Source organism: Leopardus geoffroyi, chromosome C2, assembly GCF_018350155.1.
Source record: "Leopardus geoffroyi isolate Oge1 chromosome C2, O.geoffroyi_Oge1_pat1.0, whole genome shotgun sequence".
NCBI classification, from domain to species: Eukaryota; Metazoa; Chordata; class Mammalia; order Carnivora; family Felidae; genus Leopardus; species Leopardus geoffroyi.
In genome coordinates, this window is record NC_059333.1 from 143,532,107 (window position 1) to 143,553,242 (window position 21,136).

At 40.7% G+C, this 21,136-nt stretch overlaps 1 protein-coding gene across 18 annotated transcripts in view; it reads right to left on the minus strand.

Moving 5' to 3' along the window:
• NEK10 (NIMA related kinase 10) overlaps positions 1–21,136 on the minus strand; it is a 231,216-nt gene that overhangs the window by 23,369 nt on the left and 186,711 nt on the right. For 14 of the 18 annotated variants that reach the window (XM_045436360.1, XM_045436359.1, XM_045436363.1 and 11 more), the window contains 2 exons: positions 12,011–12,040; positions 10,063–10,163 (listed from right to left, as the gene is read on the minus strand). In XM_045436360.1, coding sequence (XP_045292316.1) covers positions 10,063–10,163; positions 12,011–12,040 — 131 coding nt within the window. Of the gene's footprint in view, positions 1–10,062; positions 10,164–11,943; positions 12,041–21,136 lie in introns of those variants that run through there. The other 4 variants (XM_045436366.1, XM_045436362.1, XM_045436357.1 and 1 more) reach the window with 2 other exon arrangements.

A 21,136-nucleotide genomic window follows, 5' to 3' on the forward strand; every position in this document is an offset into this window, starting at 1 on the left:
CAGACGACTCCTGGAAGCATTTACTGAGGGTCAGTGTAACAATACGAATTCAACAGGACTAAATAAGAATATAAATTTGACTCCAAATATCATGACTAGGTGTGATAATTTTTCATTCCACAATCCAGAAGGAATATATTACTCCTCTCTCTTTCAAAAGGCTGCTTCCATTTATACTATTGTTCCTTCATTTTATTGGTATTATTTTTCATATAAAAACTAAATTGCACATATAAATTGAATTTTGCAAAGAACAGACGTCACGAGGAAGGAAGCATTCTATCAGATGTTTACGTGCTATGTCATGCCCAGAATTGTGCTAAACAACCTGACCAAGGTCCTAAAGGATCTGACGCTTTGTGGTTTATGTTTTGTGTTTTGTTTTTGTTTTTGTTTGTTTAGAGAGAGAGTGAGCACGAGCTGGGGAGAGGGTCAGAGGAAGAGAAAAAGAGAATCCTAAGCAGACTCCATGCTCAACCCTCAGCACGGAGCCCATCACAGGGCTTGATCCCATGACCCTGGGATCCTGACCTGAGCTGACATCAAGAGTCGGATGCTCAACCAACTGAGCCACACAGGCGCTCCTGAAGGATCTGACACTTTGGAACAGGAAGCACACATCTGCACTACGAAGTCAGATGCCTGTCTGTGAGCGCTCCTGATAGTCACCTAGAGATCAGACTGTAGGGACCAATCTTGTCAAGAAGAAAAGAATGAATTAGTATACATTAGGGCTGTGCCAGGATGAGTTAGATTTAATAACTTAGTAGCAAGTCACTTTGAAATCTCTGAAAATATGGCAATTGGATGAAATTGGAGATTTCAAAACATTGATTTTGTAGAGATCTGCAGGTTGAATTTACACAAGGAAACCAAAGATCCTGAGAAGCACAGAGGGTTGAAGTAAAGTTTGGAAGAAGGATAATAGAGCAAAGAAATAGGGTCAGAATGATAAGTAGTCTCAGAGTGGAAATAATATTTGGTTTGTTTAAAATATGGAGAGGATTTGGAAGGAGAGGAAAAAGAATCATTAAGAAAAGAGATGGCTAAGTGGGATGGAAGATGTAGTAGTAGGTGCTCTCAAGATTAAAAACAACATAAAACAAATCCAGCCAACAAAAATGCAAGAATAGAATTAAAGATTCAGACCAAAAGGAGACAAATGTGGTAGTGGCAATTATTTATCCCTCCATTCCATTTTTCTATACTCTCTTACTGTTTACGTTTGGTGCCATGTGACCCCTTTGGCCACTAAAAATGATATGTGTCACTCCGAGGATGTGGCAATTCAAAGATGGCATCCTTCTCCTCCATCCCTGTCTGCCCTGGGCAAGGAGCTTGGCGTCCATCTGTTCCAGATGGCACAACCACAAGATGGAGGAGGGCCACCTGACCCGCCCAAATTTAGCTGAGTGAGAAATAAACCACTGCTGTGCCAAGCAAAGAGATTTCGGGTGTATCTGTTAGTGTAATGTAACTTACCATATCCTGGCTACAAGGAATGTCCGTTCATTCAAGTTACATGAAGCAGGGGAATGTATAAAAGGTAATAGAGAAATGAATGGGGTCAATGGGGGCTCACAACGGCTTCTTATACCCAGAGAAAAACTGTTCATCAGCCCAGACACAACAGAATGTGGGACCCATTATGAAGCACTGTAATGCCATAAACAGAAAAACAATGTAATTGAAAAATGTTTTAACAGTACCATCTGTAATTCTAGTCAATCCTTTGATTTTACTTGAGTCAAAGCAGGCTTAATTACAGAGGAACCAAGATTCTGCTGGAGGATCTGAAGTCCTTTAGTATACTCTGGAAGGTTTGTAAGTTGACAGCATTGAATCTGTAATGAGCTCTTTTTATTTCAGAACTAGAGCATTCTTGTACCTTGCTCCAGATGTAATTGAATCACTCTCCTTATCCCCAGGAAATGGTCATAATTATTGTCCTTGTACACGGAATGAAAAGGGAAATAAATGTGGACAGAGAGAGAGGGAGAGAAAGAGAGAGAGGGAGAGGGAGGGAGGGAGGGAGGGGGAGAGAGGGAGAGAGAGAGAGAGAGAGAGAGAGAGAGAGATTTCTTGGCATTAATAAGCAAATGGCTGGAAGACAGATGAGAAGGAAAATGAGTAGAAGTGATAACATGTGTGCATGACAGATTAGCAAAAGTAATGAATTTAACTTAAGAGTGGGACCAGACAAAGAAGGGAAGGGTCCTGTGCACACCTTTCTAGAAAGGGGATTGGTTAGAGAGGAGTGGATGGGAGAAGTGCCTGGAGATACCTTTTTGGTTTTGAGAATTCCCTACCCTTACCCACGGGAAGTTGCCACTTCCCTAAATCAAACACCAGAGGGCAGTGTTGGCCCAGGACCGTCTAGTTGTTGCCTTGCACTATTCCATTTGCCAAAGAGCGGCAGCAAGCCTTTTGTGATCCACCTAATTGCACAGCGGACTTTTGAAGGTGTGAAGTACCAGTGGGTCCACAGGTTCCTTTGAGAGAGACTAACCCCAGCACTGGCAGCTGTCACTACCGGATTGCTAATTCAAATAGTCTTAAAATCCTTGCTATTCATTTAACTTGATAAGCCTCTAATTAACTCAGAATTGCTTTTATTGCTCCTGATTGCTTGAATTAATTCTCATAAAAGCTTTCTTGAATGAGTTAACAGTCGACTTAAGATTCATACACGAGACAGTATTAGAAAGCTATTTTACTTATTGGACTAATTATCACGATAGCCAGCACCCCATCTTTAAAATTTTCATGGAAGAATTTAAAATTTTGCGCAGAATGATACATAGTTCAACTGCTGAAGAAGTAAGTATACTATACTATATACAAGAACTATAATACTAAGAATAGAATATTAACACCTATGATTCCTATGTGCCAGTTACTATGATTACTCTTTTGTGTGCATTATGTCCCTTTTCTCCCCACAATAAACTTGTAAGGCAGCTACTGTGTTATAAGTAAGGAAATCAGAGCTTCAAGACATTATGTAACATGCATAACGACTGAGTTGGTGCCTCTTTTAACACAATCCTTATCCCAGAGCACACACACCACCACTGGTATTTCTACAGTGTAACACTTTACAAACACTCCACATACATTATTTCCTTCATTGCAATAATCCCAGAAGCTACCCGAATCTTACTGATGGAGAAACTGATTCTAGAAAAGATGAGTCTCTCAACACCACACATCTAAGAGCTTATTTTTTGTTTTTACCATCCCCAAGTAACAACAGAAAAGATGAAATCTGATCTCCATGTTCTATACCAGAGTCTTGAACTTGCATGATGTAGGGATACTTCTTAAAGATACATTCTCGGGGCGCCTGGGTGGCTCAGTCGGTTAAGCGTCCGACTTCAGCCAGGTCACTATCTCGCGGTCCGTGAGTTCGAGCCCCGCGTCGGGCTCTGGGCTGATGGCTCAGAGCCTGGAGCCTGTTTCCGATTCTGTGTCTCCCTCTCTCTCTGCCCCTCCCCCGTTCATGCTCTGTCTCTCTCTGTCCCAAAAATAAATAAACGTTGAAAAAAAAAATTTTTAAAGATACATTCTCTAGTGTCTCTAAGAATACCTAGTGCACACCAGCAATAATAGAGAGTGCCCCATTTGAAGTGACTTAAATAATATCTTTTCTGTAAAAACAAATTATTTTGATATATTACCGCCTAAAAGGAGATTTCCCTAAATGCTAACAAAAATTCAAAGATCATTATCAAAATAAAGGCACAAAATGTAAGCTTTCTCTTAGAATCCGCAAACCCTGAAAACACGAGTCCACTTGGATGCATGGGTTTACCCTAAATCCGGTGTAATCTATCCCCCTTGCCATTAGGAACCAGGAGACCCAGATAAGAGACAGTAAGGAGGGTTCCAATTCCATCTACGACTATTGCTGAAAAGAGCAGTTTGTTCCACTGATGACAGCCAGAGTATAACTTCAGCTGAGGGACAGCTGTTCCCAGCCACAGTTTTTGTTCTATCGGCAACAATTGTGGTTGTTAAGATGGCAGTCTGAAGTTGGTCCACCTAACTGCCCGTCTGTGCTCTAGGAGACAGATGTTTGATTTTTAAAAGTTGCTATGTGCTGATTTTCAAAGCATTTCTTTAACCAAGTCATCGGATTCTGAGTACAGAATTAAATCCAAAGCATAAGTTGGCTACATAGGTCTCAGCTAAGCAACAACACACAGAGACTCGTATTAAAAGGTAACATATGTACCTTGGTCACCGTATGTGCCCGGAGATGGATTTTGGTTTCCAGCAATGGAAACGAACCACTGATTTTATTCTCAGCTGGCTGTCTTAAGATTACCATCTCAGTTTTGATAAAAGCAGATGTCAAATCAGTGAAGGCAGCGTAAGGATTTTAACATCCTGCCTTTTACGATAGTTGCTTTTAGATGATTTCCAAGATCTGTCTCCATGGAAACTGGATAGGAAAGGCCACCATCAGCCCAGAGTGTCCCCTGTAAGGTTATCTGCGGGTTGTCGGGAAGGGTGAGGTCCTGCAATTCAGGGCAGCTACCACAGGTGTAAGCCCACCAAGGAGTCTGACTAGGAAATAAACATGGGGACAAGAAGAGTTGTTTGTTTGTTTGTGTGCTCGTTTGTTGATTCAGATTTACTTTCAGCAGATTTCCTTTGGAATTAGCAGACAGAGAAGACTGATCTTGGCCTTCCACCTGTAGCAAATAGGAAGGTATCATGTTCAGACTTGTTTTTATCTCCTTCATTTGAAAGGCATTGTCTTGGGCTGGCATGATAATTTAAAGTTCCCCAAAAGGGAAACATTCCTTCCTATTTGCAATGTCATAAACTTTCAAGTATTCTAGAAATACATTTTAAAAACCACAATGGTTACATCTGAACTTGTAGCAAGGAATGCCAGCTTGCCAAAAAATATGAAATCATTTGTTATGCTGAAGTGTGAGAGCATAATAATAAGATATTTATAATCATTTCATTCTTGCTTTAACATTACTTTGAAATCCAACAAAGAAATGGAACACATCCATCAAAAAGTTTTTTATTATATAAAAATTAGCAAGACAGGCATATGGAAACTATATTTAAATTTCAAAGTATATTTTCTCTCAATTTAGTAGTTAAGCATTGAGGTAATCAATAAGCTATTTAAAGCTATTTCCTTAACACTAAAGAATGCTTCCCCATATTTCTACATCAGCATTTAAATGGAAATGCATTTTTGAATATAATATCTTTACTCAATAGAGATATGGCAGATTATGTTTTGATTTATTAACCAATTTTCTACATCCCCCTCATATTTCCTTGTACCCCTTCACCCTCTTTCATTTAATCAGGTAGACAGTTCGGTGGGATTGCCTAAGGGAAAGGTTGACAGCAGAAAATGGAGGAAAAAAGTAATCAATTTCAGACTCTTGAGTTTCAAAAGGCTAGCCCTAAGAGTGATTGGAAGGAATAGCAGATTTGGGGGAAAACGTGACAGATAAGAGCCAGGCTAGGGAGAAGCCAAAGGGGAAGCATTGAGAACTCAGAGGTGGGTAGGTCCCACAGAAGGGAGTCCCTTGCCTAGTCCCCCAGCCCAAGTGTGACAGTTGCCTACTTGTTGCCTCTCGGCTCCAAGTTCACCCTTGGGTGCCCTGCATGTGACAGTGGAATTTCTCCCTTGCCAGGATGTTGGGCTCTGTCTGTAGAGAGAGAGTACTCGAGGGATGCTGGAGGAGAATGGTGCTTGACTTTCTGGTCCCAGTGATGCCCCCACCTTGCCCCAGTCCTGCAGCACTGAGTGGTCAGCAGCCAAGGGGAAACCAGAGTGGTGCTTACCCCTAGACAGTTTCACTGGCACCAATCCTATAGGCAGCTTCCCAGAACGTTCCATGGAGCAGCACCTACCAGTGGGAAGCCTCCTCTGGTCCCATAGAGGGTATTTCCCAGCCCAAGCCACACGTGCTGATTTCCAGCAAGTTCCACAGCATGACAGCTCAGCATGGATTACTTGCCCTAACCCCTCAGGGGAAGGCTTCCTGCAAATTTCTCTAGCACAGCATCTCAGTGGATTTCTCTGATCTTTCCAATGAGGTCTGGACCTGAGCCCAGGATGGGAGTGTCCTCTTTTCTTCCTTTCTTGGATGCTCTGCCTCAGCCCTATAAATAGTGACTTCCATAGCTGCTCTTCCTATATTCTTTAGATACTCTCTTCCCCTCCTTCTTAAATAAAACTGTTACTAGTAATAACTTTTAGTAATTCTTTATATTAAATCTTCCCTATTGAAATTACTGTGTGGTTTCTGTCTCCTAACTGGACCCTCACTGATAACAGACTAGGCTCCAGCAAGGTCCCAGAAGAAGGACCCATACAGATGGGAATTGGGACTTGGTTTGATAATGCCCTTGGAACCGAGCCCAGTGCTGAATTTTGCCACAGGACACAGGACGCCGATAGCCCATGACATGCAGTGGCATCACAATTGATCAAGTATCACCATGATAAAGAGCCAACTGAAGGAAGTGCCCTGGACGCTTGAGTGGCTGCTGCACTACCAAGTAGGAAGACCACAAGGACCGCGTTGTGGGATGGATTCTTCAAAGTGCATCAGAGCACTTAGGAAAAAAAATGACAAGCTTGGGTCCTTGAACTCTTGGCTCACATCATAGTCTGAGCCCCAGAGAGATTCCATGATAGCCGTATCTGAGATATCACAGATACGGCTGATAATCAGATACAAATTTAATTGGGCAGGATGCTAAATTACAACGTCAGTTGAATGCCTACTTTGCTGAGTTTTTCATGTGAAAGTTAGAAACAAGAATAGGACCCTAAAGCTTGAAATAGGGACACTTTGTTGGATCCAGATAAAACGGACAGTCCTGTCACTCTGAGTCATTATTGCCAGCGGAAGTAGCTTGTCACTCTGTGTCTGAGGAGACCAGCCTTCTTTTGCTTGAAAACTCTACACTAACCTCATCTGGGATAGATGAGGAGTGAGATCTTAAAAAGGAATGCTTATTCCTCCGAAGACCCACAACAACGAGGGTCAAGTCCATCACGTGGGTCCTATCTCGACGTGATGCAGGGGAACTGGCGGTGCACACTATGACCCAAAAGGAAACAGCTTACCTGTCAGAATTGCAAGACTTTGCTACTTTGTACCAGCAGCAACGCAGGGAACATGTGTAGTAGATTCAAAGGGTTTTAGGCCCAGAAGGGTGAAACACGACACTAAATCAGGCTGAATCCATTCATATGGGTGCTCTTACTAGAGAGTCCAGATTTAATGTATTGGTTCCTGCAGCTGAAGGTAACTGCTTACTTGGTTGGCATGCTATACAACTCCAACTCAATGGCGACCTTCGTTTAATGGGGGTAAAATGCCAGAGCTACCCTGACATGTGGAGGAGGGAATCCAAAGGCTTGGGGACCTGCCATTTACCATGTGTGACCTGCACACTCACTCCCCAATTATGTTCAGCAAAAATACTCAGAAGCCACTCCTGTCACTAAGGTATGGAGAAGTACGTTAGAGACGGGAGCACCAGCATCCTTAAAAATCTCTATGGCTGCTTTCCTTTGTAGGCCAGGTACAACACTGAAAATATAGGATCCCAACGGGGATGATGTGATCCCAAAGAAGCAGAGGCCAAGGGACGCCATTTACCCACCAGTGACAGTTGGAAGCATTTACCAGAAAGGGTGGGAGGAATGCACTGTTAATTAGAGTGCTTTGACCCCAGAGGTCTTTGGTGGTGGCTCAGAATACAGGAGTCTTCTTTAATCCAAACAACAGAAAAGAAACTCTGGGTCTGGTAGACAAAAATCTGACCCGATCTGCCGTCGCCACAGTGGACAGTCACAGCCTCTCATGCAATTTCTAGACCTAGGTCAATTTAAAGATCCAGAGCCCTTGATTAGGGGGGCAAAGCTGGGACCCCTTTAGGAAGGGCCCAGAAACACTGATATAAGTATACACTATACATTTTCCTCCAAGTCTGATGCCCAAAGAGACCTACAGCCATTTATTATCATAATGCCACCGTCATACACCAATCAGCATGGGTTTTTGTTTGTTGGCTTGTTGGCTTGTTTTGTTTGTTTGATTTTGGGGAGAGAGCAAGTGTATTAGCCCAGTATGACTTACAGTGGGCCCACTCGGTCCACGGACCTGGTGGCATTTCTCTTTAGTCCTTGAACATATAATTGGAATCGCTACGATTGGCAAGTGACAGAGTCATAAGATTGGCTCTCTGGATCTTAGACTGAGTAAATGTTTATATGTTTTGCTCATTGATACGTCACAAATGCATAGAACAGTGGCATCTGATAGTAGGCACCTAATAATTATATGTCAAATGAATGAATGAATGAACAAATGAACTGCATAAGACACGCAACCTTAGACTCCAAAATGCTAGTTACTTTCTCATCCATATGCCTACACGTCATCTACAAAAATTTCTTTTCTTATTAACATTAAGACCTTGGTTAGCTTTGGTAACTTTGTGTATATACATATACATACACACAAGAAGAATTGACCAAAAACCAAATCAGAAACTATGAGCCTCATTCCAAAGAAAAAAAAGAAGAGGGTAGAAAGAAGAAGAAGAGAACGGAGAAGGAAAGAAAAGAGAGAGAGAGGGAAAAAAAGAGCAACGGACTAACATACAAAATGGCAGGACACTTGTCTGTTGGTGTCTGGAACCGGTGGCTGTGCAGGTCTGGAGGCGAGGCCGCCTGGCTTGCCCAGTGTCAGTCTCACTCCAGTAGATGCGCAGTTACCAGGCACGGACAGGCGGGGTTTGGTGTAAGTGGGTCCAGCCTCCACTGGACCCGCTGCGCCGTGCCCTGAAGCCCCACCGTGTCGGTGTTGGGGAGAAAATGGTGACACCCAATCTCTCCTCCCCACTGGGCGTCTCAAACCATGCTGCTCAGGCAGCCCTCACAGAGTAGTGGGGGGCAGTCAGCTTGCCCTGCTCCACAGTCCACAGCACCCCCTAGGTGCTCAGAAGGGATTCAAAACCCAATGTCTTAAAGGATCGCACACCACGCAGACCTGGTTCTGGGGAAATGCCAATCAGCCCTGCTGATAAAGGGCCTGTGGCTGGCACCTGCAGGGTCTTTTGTTCTTGGGGGGGGGGCAGTATACCCTCTTCTCACAGTACTCAGGGAGGGGACCGTTTTCTCCCAGCGCACTCCTGAGATCACTACCTCGACCCAGGGCTGGCTCCCCTCCCCTCCAGGCACACACACACTTAGCGGCTTCAGTCCGGAGAAAGTCATGCACTTTTGAAAACTCTGATCTTCAGCTCCTAAGGCTGTTTGCAAAGTAGAGACTGGCACTCTCCGTATGTCTCATTCTCCAGTCCGTGGTCCAGAGCGCTTTTTCTCTTGTCCTAACACAAAACTGCAATCCACAGCTTCTCTTTCTCTTCCTTTTGTCTCTCCACAGAAGGGGATCCCTCCCTCTGTGCCCACACTGTTTTGTCTCCCCCAATTTGCATACACGCACCACTGTCCCGCCAATCTGTCTCCCTCCATCTGTGGAGATTTTTTCTGTCACTCCGGAGATAGACTTTCTGGGTATTCCAAGTGTTCTGACCTCAATACTGCTGTGTGTGAGGGATAAGGGAAATCCTGGTCCCCCTGCTTCTCCACCATCTTGACTCCTCTGAGAGGTCCTAGTTTTAACCCAGCATCCTCAGGATTCCTCAGTGGGCACTAGTTTTTCTTTCCTGTAGCGAGGCTGTTCAAAACCCAGCCCTGTCCCCACTTTCACCCCCATAATGAAGGGCCATTTGTGTTGAAATTTATTTTTGGTGGGACACGGACAAAAGAGTAGGTTATGAGTCATAGGGGGAAACTGCCATATTTGCTTTTTATACCCTACAACCTTTCCAGCTCTAGCTCTGCCGCTGAGCCAAAGTGTTCCCAAATATATGCAGTTGGAGATAATAAAAATGAGCATTCGTTCCAATTTAAAATTCCACAAAGTAGTTCTTCAACGACATTACCATCAAACTTGTACTTAAGATGAAAAGGAAATAAAATGCTAGCATACTGACCTGTGTGATGTAGATGATTTTGTGCAGCTGAATTAAGATCTGCTGAATAGGATCACTGATCTGTCGTACTTTCCTCTGGGACACAGCAATCCCTGCAGATGCTGTGGATGATAAATTCTGCAGTTAGTCAAGATCCTGGTTTTCTCTTTCAAAAATATTTAGTAGAAAATATTAGTAGAACTTGGGGTAAAATTCTGAAAAAATAATTAAGCTAAAATCTTGATCCTACCAATGAGATAATATTCAGAGACCTTGTAACACTTCCATATTTTACAATATGGTATGCACTTCTTCCTTTTACTTATATGACTTCTGAGTAACATAACAATGTTACCTTTTATAACAATTAAAAATACTCCTGGAAATTTTGCCTGCGATTACACCAGGCTGCCACCAGGAGTCAGTGGTGCTTTGGATACTGTGGCCTTTGAAAAGCTGGGCTTCAGATAGGTGCAGTTAACAGACTATCAGGCTTTTACATTTTAAAGTCATTATGCCCTTAATATCATATTTTAAAACTAATTTCAGTAAAACTACTAACACAAACAACGAATAGGCAATCTTACAGAGGAAAAAAAACCCAGAAACAAACAAACAAAAAAATATACAATTTGTAATAAGGGTTTAAAGGTTACTGTAACCCTTGATTATTACAAATTATAATGTTCACCTGGATGTTTCTCTAGCTCTAAATAAGACACATTGGTAACTTATCCTGACTTCTCATCATACTGCCACTCCACTTTCACGGTTTGAGGCTAGCTTCGTGTCAAACTGCATATGAGTGGCTTCCCCACCTTCATATATCATAGCCACAAGTAATCCATTCTTAACTTTAAAACTCCTTAAAGAAATGGCCTTAACCTCTAGATGGGCCAGAAGGCCACCTCTGCCCCTCTCACCCTCAGGTCCACATTGGAGAAAAAGAAAAACTGAAGAGACACTTCAGATATGTGGATATATATTATCCTCTCCACCTTCCCCAGGTTCCTCCTCCTCTTGCTTTCCCTCCCTCTGACCCATAGCATGATTGCTCCAATAATACTCTTGCCAATTACCCCTTTTAAAAGAAAAGCTCCAAAGTCCCTCTTTTCTTCCCTCCATACGACCTTGAGCCTATATGAAATTAAATGTGAATATAATCATTGCTTTAGCAATAGCTAAAATTCTGAAAAATGAGTCTTATATAAATGCTTTCTGAGAAAGCTTGCATATTTTACCATAAAATTGTTTTCAAAACATTTGCAGAGAAAATTTAATGTGGTCATTAAAAGATTCAATCTATTTTATTATGAGTATGTGAAAATTTATATTTAGACACAAACACAAAAAAGAAAATAAACAGAATATTTAAAGAAATATTACTTTGTTTACAGGCATCTTTACTGAGTTAGTTGAGAAATTCTTATAAAAAATAATCTAATTGTAGTTTATCTGCATTTAATACCTTGACTAAGTGTTTGAAATTGAAAGGATCTATCTCCCCTAGGCAGTGTGTCTAACTCCTTTAAATCATCAATTACTTGACTATTAAGATGAGGTTTAACAAATTACCCTTAGGGTAAAAGTGTGAAGATAGGTCAGAAAGGTAGCTCTAAAACAGAACACACGAGGCTGGAGGTATCTGCTCCAGCCTATAGAGATAGCCAAGTTTACATATGTCCTATTATTTTCAACAGTGGTGTTTCCTATAGAAAGGATTCTTACAACATAGCTATTTGTTTTTCTAGACCAATACTGAAAACTACAGACCATGTAACGTGGCCAAGAGAAGGTTGTTACGGCAACATTACCTTCACATTTTCTGAAATTTTGATCAACTATGTGCTGACTACTTTATGTTATTGATCTGTGGATATATTTCACAAGTTAAAATCTCACAGCGTGGCAGAGAGTTCTTAGACTGTGATGACATTTCGAGTGGGATATCACACGGGTTTGACTCTACCTTGCCACAAGAATGTGCTCATCTGTGGCCCTAAATACAAAAACAGAAATAGTTAGCTAGAATGCCTGTCTTCTGAACTACTCAGTTATGCAATGCAGCTTAACAAATTTTTCTTAAGACCTTTCGACCTCTGCTCCCTCCAACCCAGTAAATCTTTGACTTTTAAAAATAGTTTAGATTTATTCACCAAAAAAATAAAGAATAACACATGCCCGATGTAAAGCAAGCAAAATGAACATAAAAACAACCTAGGCATTACATAAAAGGCTTGAGGTTCCCTGGAACCACCACCCCTCAGCGCCTCTCCAGAGCTGGATCAGCTGTACCTGATATCAGCTTCGAGGTACTTTTCTATCCATTTACATACATAACTGGGTACTTTCAGAACAGTATTTTTCAAGGGTGATTGAATCCTGAAAACAGTTTAATGCGTCAAGACCAGCATTTTGATATATGGGATGGAATGAGATGGAATGAAATGGGACAGAATAGACAAATTTCAGAGTGCATTGAACATAGTAGGTCCACTCAGTTGTGATATAAAACGTGTACTGTGTTGAGGTTCGCTTAGTCCCAAAAGAGTTTGAAAGCTACTACTGTAGAAAATCTATAGTATTACTAATGTTTTCTTTCTTTCTTTTCATGTTTTCATGAAACATGAAACATTTCTTTTCAATGTTTTCATAAATGATGACACCTTATAAGGCTGTGCTACATTTTTTTTTTCCTCATGACTCTGTCTGTCATGGAGATTCTTTTTTCTCAACACACACAGTTCTAGCCCATTCTTTATAACCACTATTATATAGTACTACATGTTCAGCATACATCATAGTTACTTAGCCACTTCTGTCTGGAAGGGAACTTAATTTGCTTTCAGTCTCTCATGATTATAAATGATGTTGCAGCGAGCAAACGTGCATGAGTACATTGCATAGAAGTACAAAAGGTCTTTTAGGGTAGATAAGCAGAAGTCAAATAGTTAGGCCCTTGGATATACGTGTTTCTTATTTTAACAAATACACATTTGAGTAGCTGAGTCAATTTTCACGTTGACCAGAAGAGAATCCATTTTTTTGCACCTTAATCAACACTATATATTATCAAACTTTTCAATTTCGCCAATCTGACTTTGTTTTATTTTGTGGTTATCTAAATGCTGGTGAGACTATTGCACTTCTTTGGTGAATTTCCTGTTTGTGTCCCATGCTTCTTTTTCTTATTGATTTGTAAATGCTCTTTATATAGACTGAATGCTAATCATTTTATTGTACCTTATATGTTAAGAGTATTTTTATGTAACCTGTTACTGCTTTTCAATTTCCCATCCTTATCACCTAGACTAAAGGTAATTTTTAGTCTTAGCTACCACCAGAACAGTCTCTCAGATACCTGCTGCTTCTGTACCATGGCAAGATTTACTGAAATACTTCAGCTAATCCTGGTAATGAGAACCAATTATTCCTCTGTTTCCACCTGATGAAATCCTCACAAGTTTTTATATTTCCTCGTGCCAAAATATATTTATTTAGCCCTTATTAATTTTAGGAAAACAAAGTGATAAAAGTTCAAATAGATAATTTTTAAAATTTTTTTATTATTTAAATATTAATAACTACCAAGTTTGTGGCAAATGTTAGCCATATCATTTTGAGTTTTAAAGCGTTCTCTCTCATCTTTCAGATTAGCACACTAAAAATACTTTGCTTCCTAACTATTCACCAAAAAAATGCAACACACATTTACATTGATAACTTTGTCCTGAGTATTTTTATTAAAATAATTTTCTCCTAAAAAATATCACAGAAGTAAGCAGATTTCAATATCAGTCATACCTAGTATGCCTATGATTCGTATCTATAGGGTTCCTACTGCAAAAGATAGATAATATTCGGTACCGTTAAAATTTAAATAAAATCAAACTTTAAAATTGATTCCATTTTAATTTCCTTTTACAGTTTTGTTATAATAGTGAATTTAATTAGTATTTTAAAACTTAGGATGAAACTTTAAAATTCCTTATAAAAGGCAATTAATTTAAAGGTAGCAGAAATTTTTAAAAGTAACTGTACTTGCTAGCTTACTCTGGCGAGAATGACCCCACACAGCAATTTTTCTTTCCTCAGGGGTGGTAAGTAGAAGGACTTGGAGGAAGACTAGTGCTTATTTAGCATGAACTTGGGCCAGACACTGGGAAGTGTTTTACGTACGTAGTTTCATCTAATCCTTCCAAACTTCTGAAGGGTAGTTGTTCTTATCCCATTTTACATCTAGATACGTAGAGTAAGAGGAAAGAAACTGTCCAATAAGTCCCAGAGCAAGTGAAGGCCGGGGCATGAAATGAGGTGGGCCCTACGACACCACACTGACTCAGTCTACACAGGAGCTGAGGTGCCTCCAGTTCTCTTTCTGACTCATCACTAGGACACTTCCTCTGGTTACCTCAGATCTAAACTTATATTTATGCTCCTTCCCAGGCCTCAAGGACTATTCCTCTTCTTTTTTTTTTTTTTCAACGTTTATTTATTTTTGGGACAGAGAGAGACAGAGCATGAACGGGGGAGGGGCAGAGAGAGAGGGAGACACAGAATCGGAAACAGGCTCCAGGCTCTGAGCCATCAGCCCAGAGCCCGACGCGGGGCTCGAACTCGCGGACCGCGAGATCGTGACCTGGCTGAAGTCGGACGCTTAACCGACTGCGCCACCCAGGCGCCCCGGACTATTCCTCTTCTTAAAAGGGTCACTGTTTTTAACATGATGTCCTACCTAGACCTTTGAACATTTAATTGATTAGGTATTTTTGGAAAGCATATACATGTAATAAACTGGAAGCATTAGGTCCTTGTAGTCTCTGCAGTGACTCTAACTATTGTTGTTTTTAATCTCATGGCACATTAAATGGTCAAATTCCGGGCCCTTTCTTGGTGCTTTGAGACTTGGTTTATGTTATATATCCAGTCTACTGAAACTACAATTGATAGCACAAGCCCTGAAACTGTTCATTACTACAAATTGAACAAAAGATGGATTACACTGTATTCTTCAAATTAACCAAGATATGGTAAATCCCCCTATTTGTCCGAACTCTCTCTGCTAAGAGTCAGGAATTTTTAAACAACTGGAGAAGAGAACATTTTGGGCAGGAGTTCCCTTTAGAAGCAAAGAATATTTTTGCTCCACGAATGGGACCAAAACATACATCAGCTTCTCCGTGTTTGACCAAATGCTTTGTTGAAAGACAACGCAACCTTTTAAGTTTTAGTATAGTGGACAGATTTACTCTCACGTTTTTCCTTAACTGTTGTAAAATGAGACAAAGTAACTCAACTGTAGTCTAAATCTACAAATGCTCAATAATCTACCCCTATGGCCAGCAGTAGAGAAGGCACCAGAAGTTCCACAAAGGGTATGGCACTCACAAAGGCTTCATGAAAGGTTCACCCAGAGTAACAGGATGGGAGATTGAGAGTTGATGCAAAAGTTTCATTTGAGAAGACCACGGAGAATTAGTAGGCACTCAATAAGCACAGGATATAGATTTGGTGTGCGGGAAGGTATACTTCAGTGGCAGCTTCTGAGTAGAAGAAAGTTTCAGCAAAGGACAGGAGTCAGCTAAGCGAGGGCTGCACCTGGAGAGCAGCAAGGTGTCCAGTTTATCTAGTGTGAAGTATGATAAAAAGCTATAGTACTGAGTACAGCTAAAGAGGTAGCCAGGGACTGCTATACGATGGTAAGGAGCCATAAGGGAGACTGTGTTTCAGAAAAGGTGATCTCATGAGAAGAAGCCCAGAGCTGAAGTCGGAAGGCCTGATTTGGAATAGCAATGTGATGACCATCTGCCCACAGGGAACAGGAGCCAAGGAGGCTGCTGAAGCTTGGGTCCCAGTCACTGAATGACATCCCATGGAAAGTGAGACGGAAGTGTGGGAGAAGATGACGACTAGCGGGCTCGGGCATGGAATCCTTCCCAACACAGACCAACAGTTCCACAAGAAGGTAGAAATGATTGGGAAGAGACTTGACAGTCTGGACCTAGTCGCCCCCCTCCCTCATCCAACCTGTCCCACATCCTCTTGCTTCCCCTGGTGAAATTTCCCACAGGACGGCAGGAAGCTGCATCAAAGTCTCAGCACCTTTCACCCTCTGGGTGATCAGGCTTCATTCACTCCCTTTCACTTGAACGGTCAGAAACAAGCTGTGTAAAGGCCAGCTTTGAATCCCTTCCCTCTAGAATTCTGGCTTAGGGGAACCAGGGTGGCTCAGTGGGTTAAGCGTCTGACTCTTGATTACAGCTCAGGTCATGATCTCATGGTTCGTGAGATTGAGCCTCACATTGGGCTTTGTGCTAATGGTGTGGAACCTGCCTTGGTTTCTCTGTCTCTCTCTATCTCTCCGCCTCTCTCTCTCTCTCCTTCTCTGTCTCTCTCTTTCTATGACTAAATAAACAAACATTAAAAAAAATAATTCTGGCTTAATCACCTTTACAATAAGCATCTCACATCCTGTTCAGGTAATTTGCGCATGTGTGAGGATTAGAGCTTTCCTCACTTCCAAATTTGCTATCCCTTTAGTTACTTTTTCAAACTATAAGATACAATCTCAGGATTTTTAAACTTGAAGTTCCTAGAAGTGACTATATAATACACAAGGAGAATTCACTGCTGCATTATTTCCCACACTTTCTCTTGACTTCATGAGCCTCCTGTCATCAAGCAGCAGAGTGTGAGGCTAGCACTGCCCAAGGTGGGGTGGCCTAGAGCAACCAGGAACAGAGAGAGTACATATCTGGGCTTTAAAAAGCGAGAGTCTAAGCAGAAGGCAGAGAGATTCAAAAGAATTGTTGCTGAGCAACCTTTCCTTCCCGCTCCTCAAAATAAGTCAAAGCTTCTCGAGGAGAGAGGACAGAAAGACAGAAGAAAAGAAGTCTCAGAAGAGACTCAAATTCCATCTCATTTTAGGCAGTCTGGTGGTGGCAGGAGGAGGCGAGAGTTAGATGATGGAGCTCTCTTTAAGTTGGGGATTCAAGTGTGGTAGGGCTGGGGGCTCAGTTCCCATGGGGAACTCTGAGAGCCCTAGGCATGAGATGTTCCCTGCACCACAGCAAGGGGCAGGTTGGGGCAGGAGAGATAGCTTCCCGGGGTGTCAGAGGCAAAGAGGTCTTGCTGACTTCCCAAGTCTCTAGGCCCAGAGAGGTAGGGAAGAATGGGCTGGCCCTTCCAATCTCGCGAGAAGGTAAGCTGACAAAATGAGAGAGTTTGCCCTATAGAGAACTTGCCGCCAATCTAGGGGACGTGGGCCACAGAGGGAACTGTGGACCGGGGACTGGAAGTCAGATAGGGCTGTGCCACTACATTCTCTGGATGCCACATGGAAGTATAACCATACCCAACAATCAGCTCAGACACCAGCACAGGCGGTCTCAAAGCCCCAGAATCATGATGCCAAAAATACCACTCAGGCAAAAACAGAGAGAAGAGCGATCCTCAGTTTGTCCGATTTTAAGCTGACAAAGAAATACCAACATATTGAAACTTGCATTTAGGCTAATGGATTATGTTTTCTAATATGTGGAATGGGGCTCAGTATAAAAAATTAAGCTCAGTGTTGGGCAAATATAGAAAGTTAGATTTTTATTGCTCAATCTGTGGCCTAAAAACAGCATATGCATTCGGTCTAGTCCACACAGGCTGACTTTTTTCCATTGTCTTAGTTATTTCTTACACTATGCTACAACGACCACACAAGTCATGCTTGCTCCCTTTATTCGTCCTAGAGGGAACATTTTGTTTAAAGTCAACTCTATTGATGTAACCCGCAATTTTCAAGAAGAAAATATTGTGGTGTAAAAATATAGTCTATTTGGCACTATGGATGCGAGGGCTGATCAATCAAACTAAAAAAAAAACAAAACAACACAACACAGAAAGAAAAGATGGGACCCCAACTCCCATTCAATTACCTAAACAAGAATTTATCACAGTCATGAAGAACAGGCAAAATGATCATTGCTTGGTTCTCTGACATCACGCTGCAGCATTTTCTAATAACTCCACTTGATCCTAACCTAATATTGTTGGGAAATGTCCCAGTATATTTAACTAATAATCCACACCAATAAAGGTACAGGCAGTTTACAGCCTGTAGAGTTCATGATTAACCTGTAGAAGTTGATATATTGGTATGACTTTATAGGCTGATCAAGAAGTTAATCACAAAAATATATAGTATTATTTCACCAGTCTTATGCTCAATTTAACAATGTTATTTCAGCTTTTCTTTCTTGACTACTCTATAAATCCCTGTTCTTCAAATGTTCTTGGAACCAGGTCTTTGATTCTCCATCTGGTTCCGTCAATAATGGGTTAAATAAAACTAGGACACTTGCTAAAGAATAACTTCAAGCAGAATTATGCTTTTGAATTCCAATGCAGTAAAAAAACAATAAGTAGTTATATACATTTAAAAAAATTAACTAACACCTTGTCTAAAATGTCCCAAATAATCTATGGAACCCATAGTGAGGAATGTCAATTAAGAATGAGTGAGGTCTTGGCTATACAGGAGGGAAGGTGGTTGGCTCAGCTAGTAGAAAGCGTCTCTTGCCTCTTATTAATATTGGCTCCCCTGTCACTAACCACAATATTCAAATTATTTTAAGGGGATTGTAAACACCCTGAAACTATTTTTAAGTTCCATTAAAAAACATTAATAATAGCAGTTTACAATTTGAGAGCCTTGCCTTTCTCCATTGAATCAATTATTTTGTACACTGCTACAATCCATTCACGCCACACTGAACTCCCTTTATTCCTACTAGAGGCTGGTGTAGCTTTCTTCCCCCACCCTTCCACTTAGCCTTCCCCCCCAGGGCAGAAACCCCCAGGACAGGGTTGTGAGCTACCACTCAATAGCTGATTTGCAATTTGCACTTGGTCTTGGATTCTAGCCATGAATAACTTCTGTGAGACTTGAGTATCTCTTTGGAAAGACTTTATCCTACAAAGAACATGAAAAAAATCAACATCTCCAGGAAGCATTCACCTGGGACCTGGTCCATACTCCCTCAGTGTCTCCCTTGGCAGGAAGAACTAGGAAGCAGATCACCACTGGTAAAAGAAACTTGTTGTCTCCCACCCCTTCCCCAATCTTAAAATGTCATTGTTCCCCACTCTTTAAGTTATCATAAGATTATTTATGCAGTTGCTCTCAACGGCATTGCTCTCAAACAATGGTTTATACAGTGGTAGTCTGTATCAGTTACTCAAGAGGTAATTTTCAAGGGCCTGACCTCAGAGGAAGTACTCAAGACATATTCAAACTTTACTAAAGACGCTTACAATTTGGTTGGAAAATCTAGCCAATATATCCAAATCCCAACAAACAATATAAAAAAAAGTATCTAATTATATGCCAAATTGTATGGTTTAGACTAGTATTATATAAATTGGATCGAAGTCTGGTGAGCACTTTTTTTCATATGCTAAAGAATTGCCATGCAATAAAATAAGAGAAGGCATGTACTCAAAATCACTTTGGCAGTTGTAAAATTTAGTATTAATTACTTCATGTCAATAACTAACTTGAAAGCAAGCTTCTGAAGGTTGCTCAAAATAAGGACTGGAATATTAAGCCATACTCTGTGGAACATTTGGATGAAATATTGACTACTTAATTTAGATCTGACCTTTATGAACAAAAGACAAGTATAAAAATAGCTTCTCAGTCATCTAGTAAGAAAGCATAATTAAGAGCCCAGAAATCATGATGTGACAATTTCTATTCAGAATGCAGAGCATAAGAATTCCCATACATCAGCTCAGTGCCTGGCTGTTCGCTGCTGAGAAATGGGAAAACTGAGCAAGGGAGGGGGAAATATTAGTGTCAATCCAGTCAAATTAGGCCATATTCTTAGTTGACATTCCATTTGCACTTTAAATTTGGGTTTAACTGGCACTCCCCAAAATTTACATTTGACCCATGCTAACAGCATCCATATTATTAAAACGTACTCTAGTACTTGACAAAGGATAGATTTCTCATAATAATAAGTTGCGGTATAGTTTAATTTTCACAAATATATGATACCATTTTCCCTACCTCAAGAGGAAAGGTCTGTTTTTTATACACAACCTACCACATGCTTCCGCCCCATTCAAAATATCCTGTTGTTTGATTGATAGACAACAGAACTAAATGATTATTTTTAAAGAACTGAGTCTCCTAAGTCATGAGGCACTTGTACAGGATAATTTTACCTAGTAAGTAGATTGGATATGAAACTTTTCCAATTTTCTTTTCTTTCTATTGATTCTATCAAGGAATAAGTTTCAGTGTGGAACAAGTATGTCATCAATAAGTTTCAGTGTGGAACAAGTATGTCATCATCACCATTTTTCAGATTAACTAATGTTCTTTCATAACAAAGAAAGCAGACCTCAGGATAAGCAGACAACAATATCTACTTAGAATTTAATCATGTTGTTTTGCTTATATTTCATTATTTTTACAATTGCCATCTATTTATGGTGAGTGATTCTATACTGGTAGCAATAAATTATAGCAATAGTATAAACTCTCCTTTAATTAAATTTGGTAAAGTGAATCAAATTAAAGAAACATATATTAGGAAAATAGTAGTACAGATGATACTCAGATATGGCCAAATTTGTGCATTGGTAATCTATCAGTGACTAAAGTTAGGGAAATAGAGCTAAAATATTTAACATGCTAAAAATGTTTGTTCATTCATTCAATCCATGTTAATGAGTGTTAATATTTTCATTTATGCAATAGAAATTCTTTTTATAATATGAAATTTATTGTCAAATTGGTTTCCATATAACACCCAGTGCTCATCCCAAAAGGTGCCCTCCTCAATGCCCATCACCCACCCTTCCCTCCCTCCCAACCCCATCCACCCTCAGTTTATTCTCAGTTTTTAAGAGTCTCTTATGGCTTGCCTCCCTCCCTCTCTAACTTTTTTTTTTCCCCTTCCCCTCCCCCATGCTCTTCTGTCAAGTTTCTCAGGATCCACATAAGAGTAAAAACATATGGTATCTGTCTTTCTCTGTATGACTTATTTCACTTAGCATAACATTCTCCAGTTCCATCCACGTTGCTACAAAA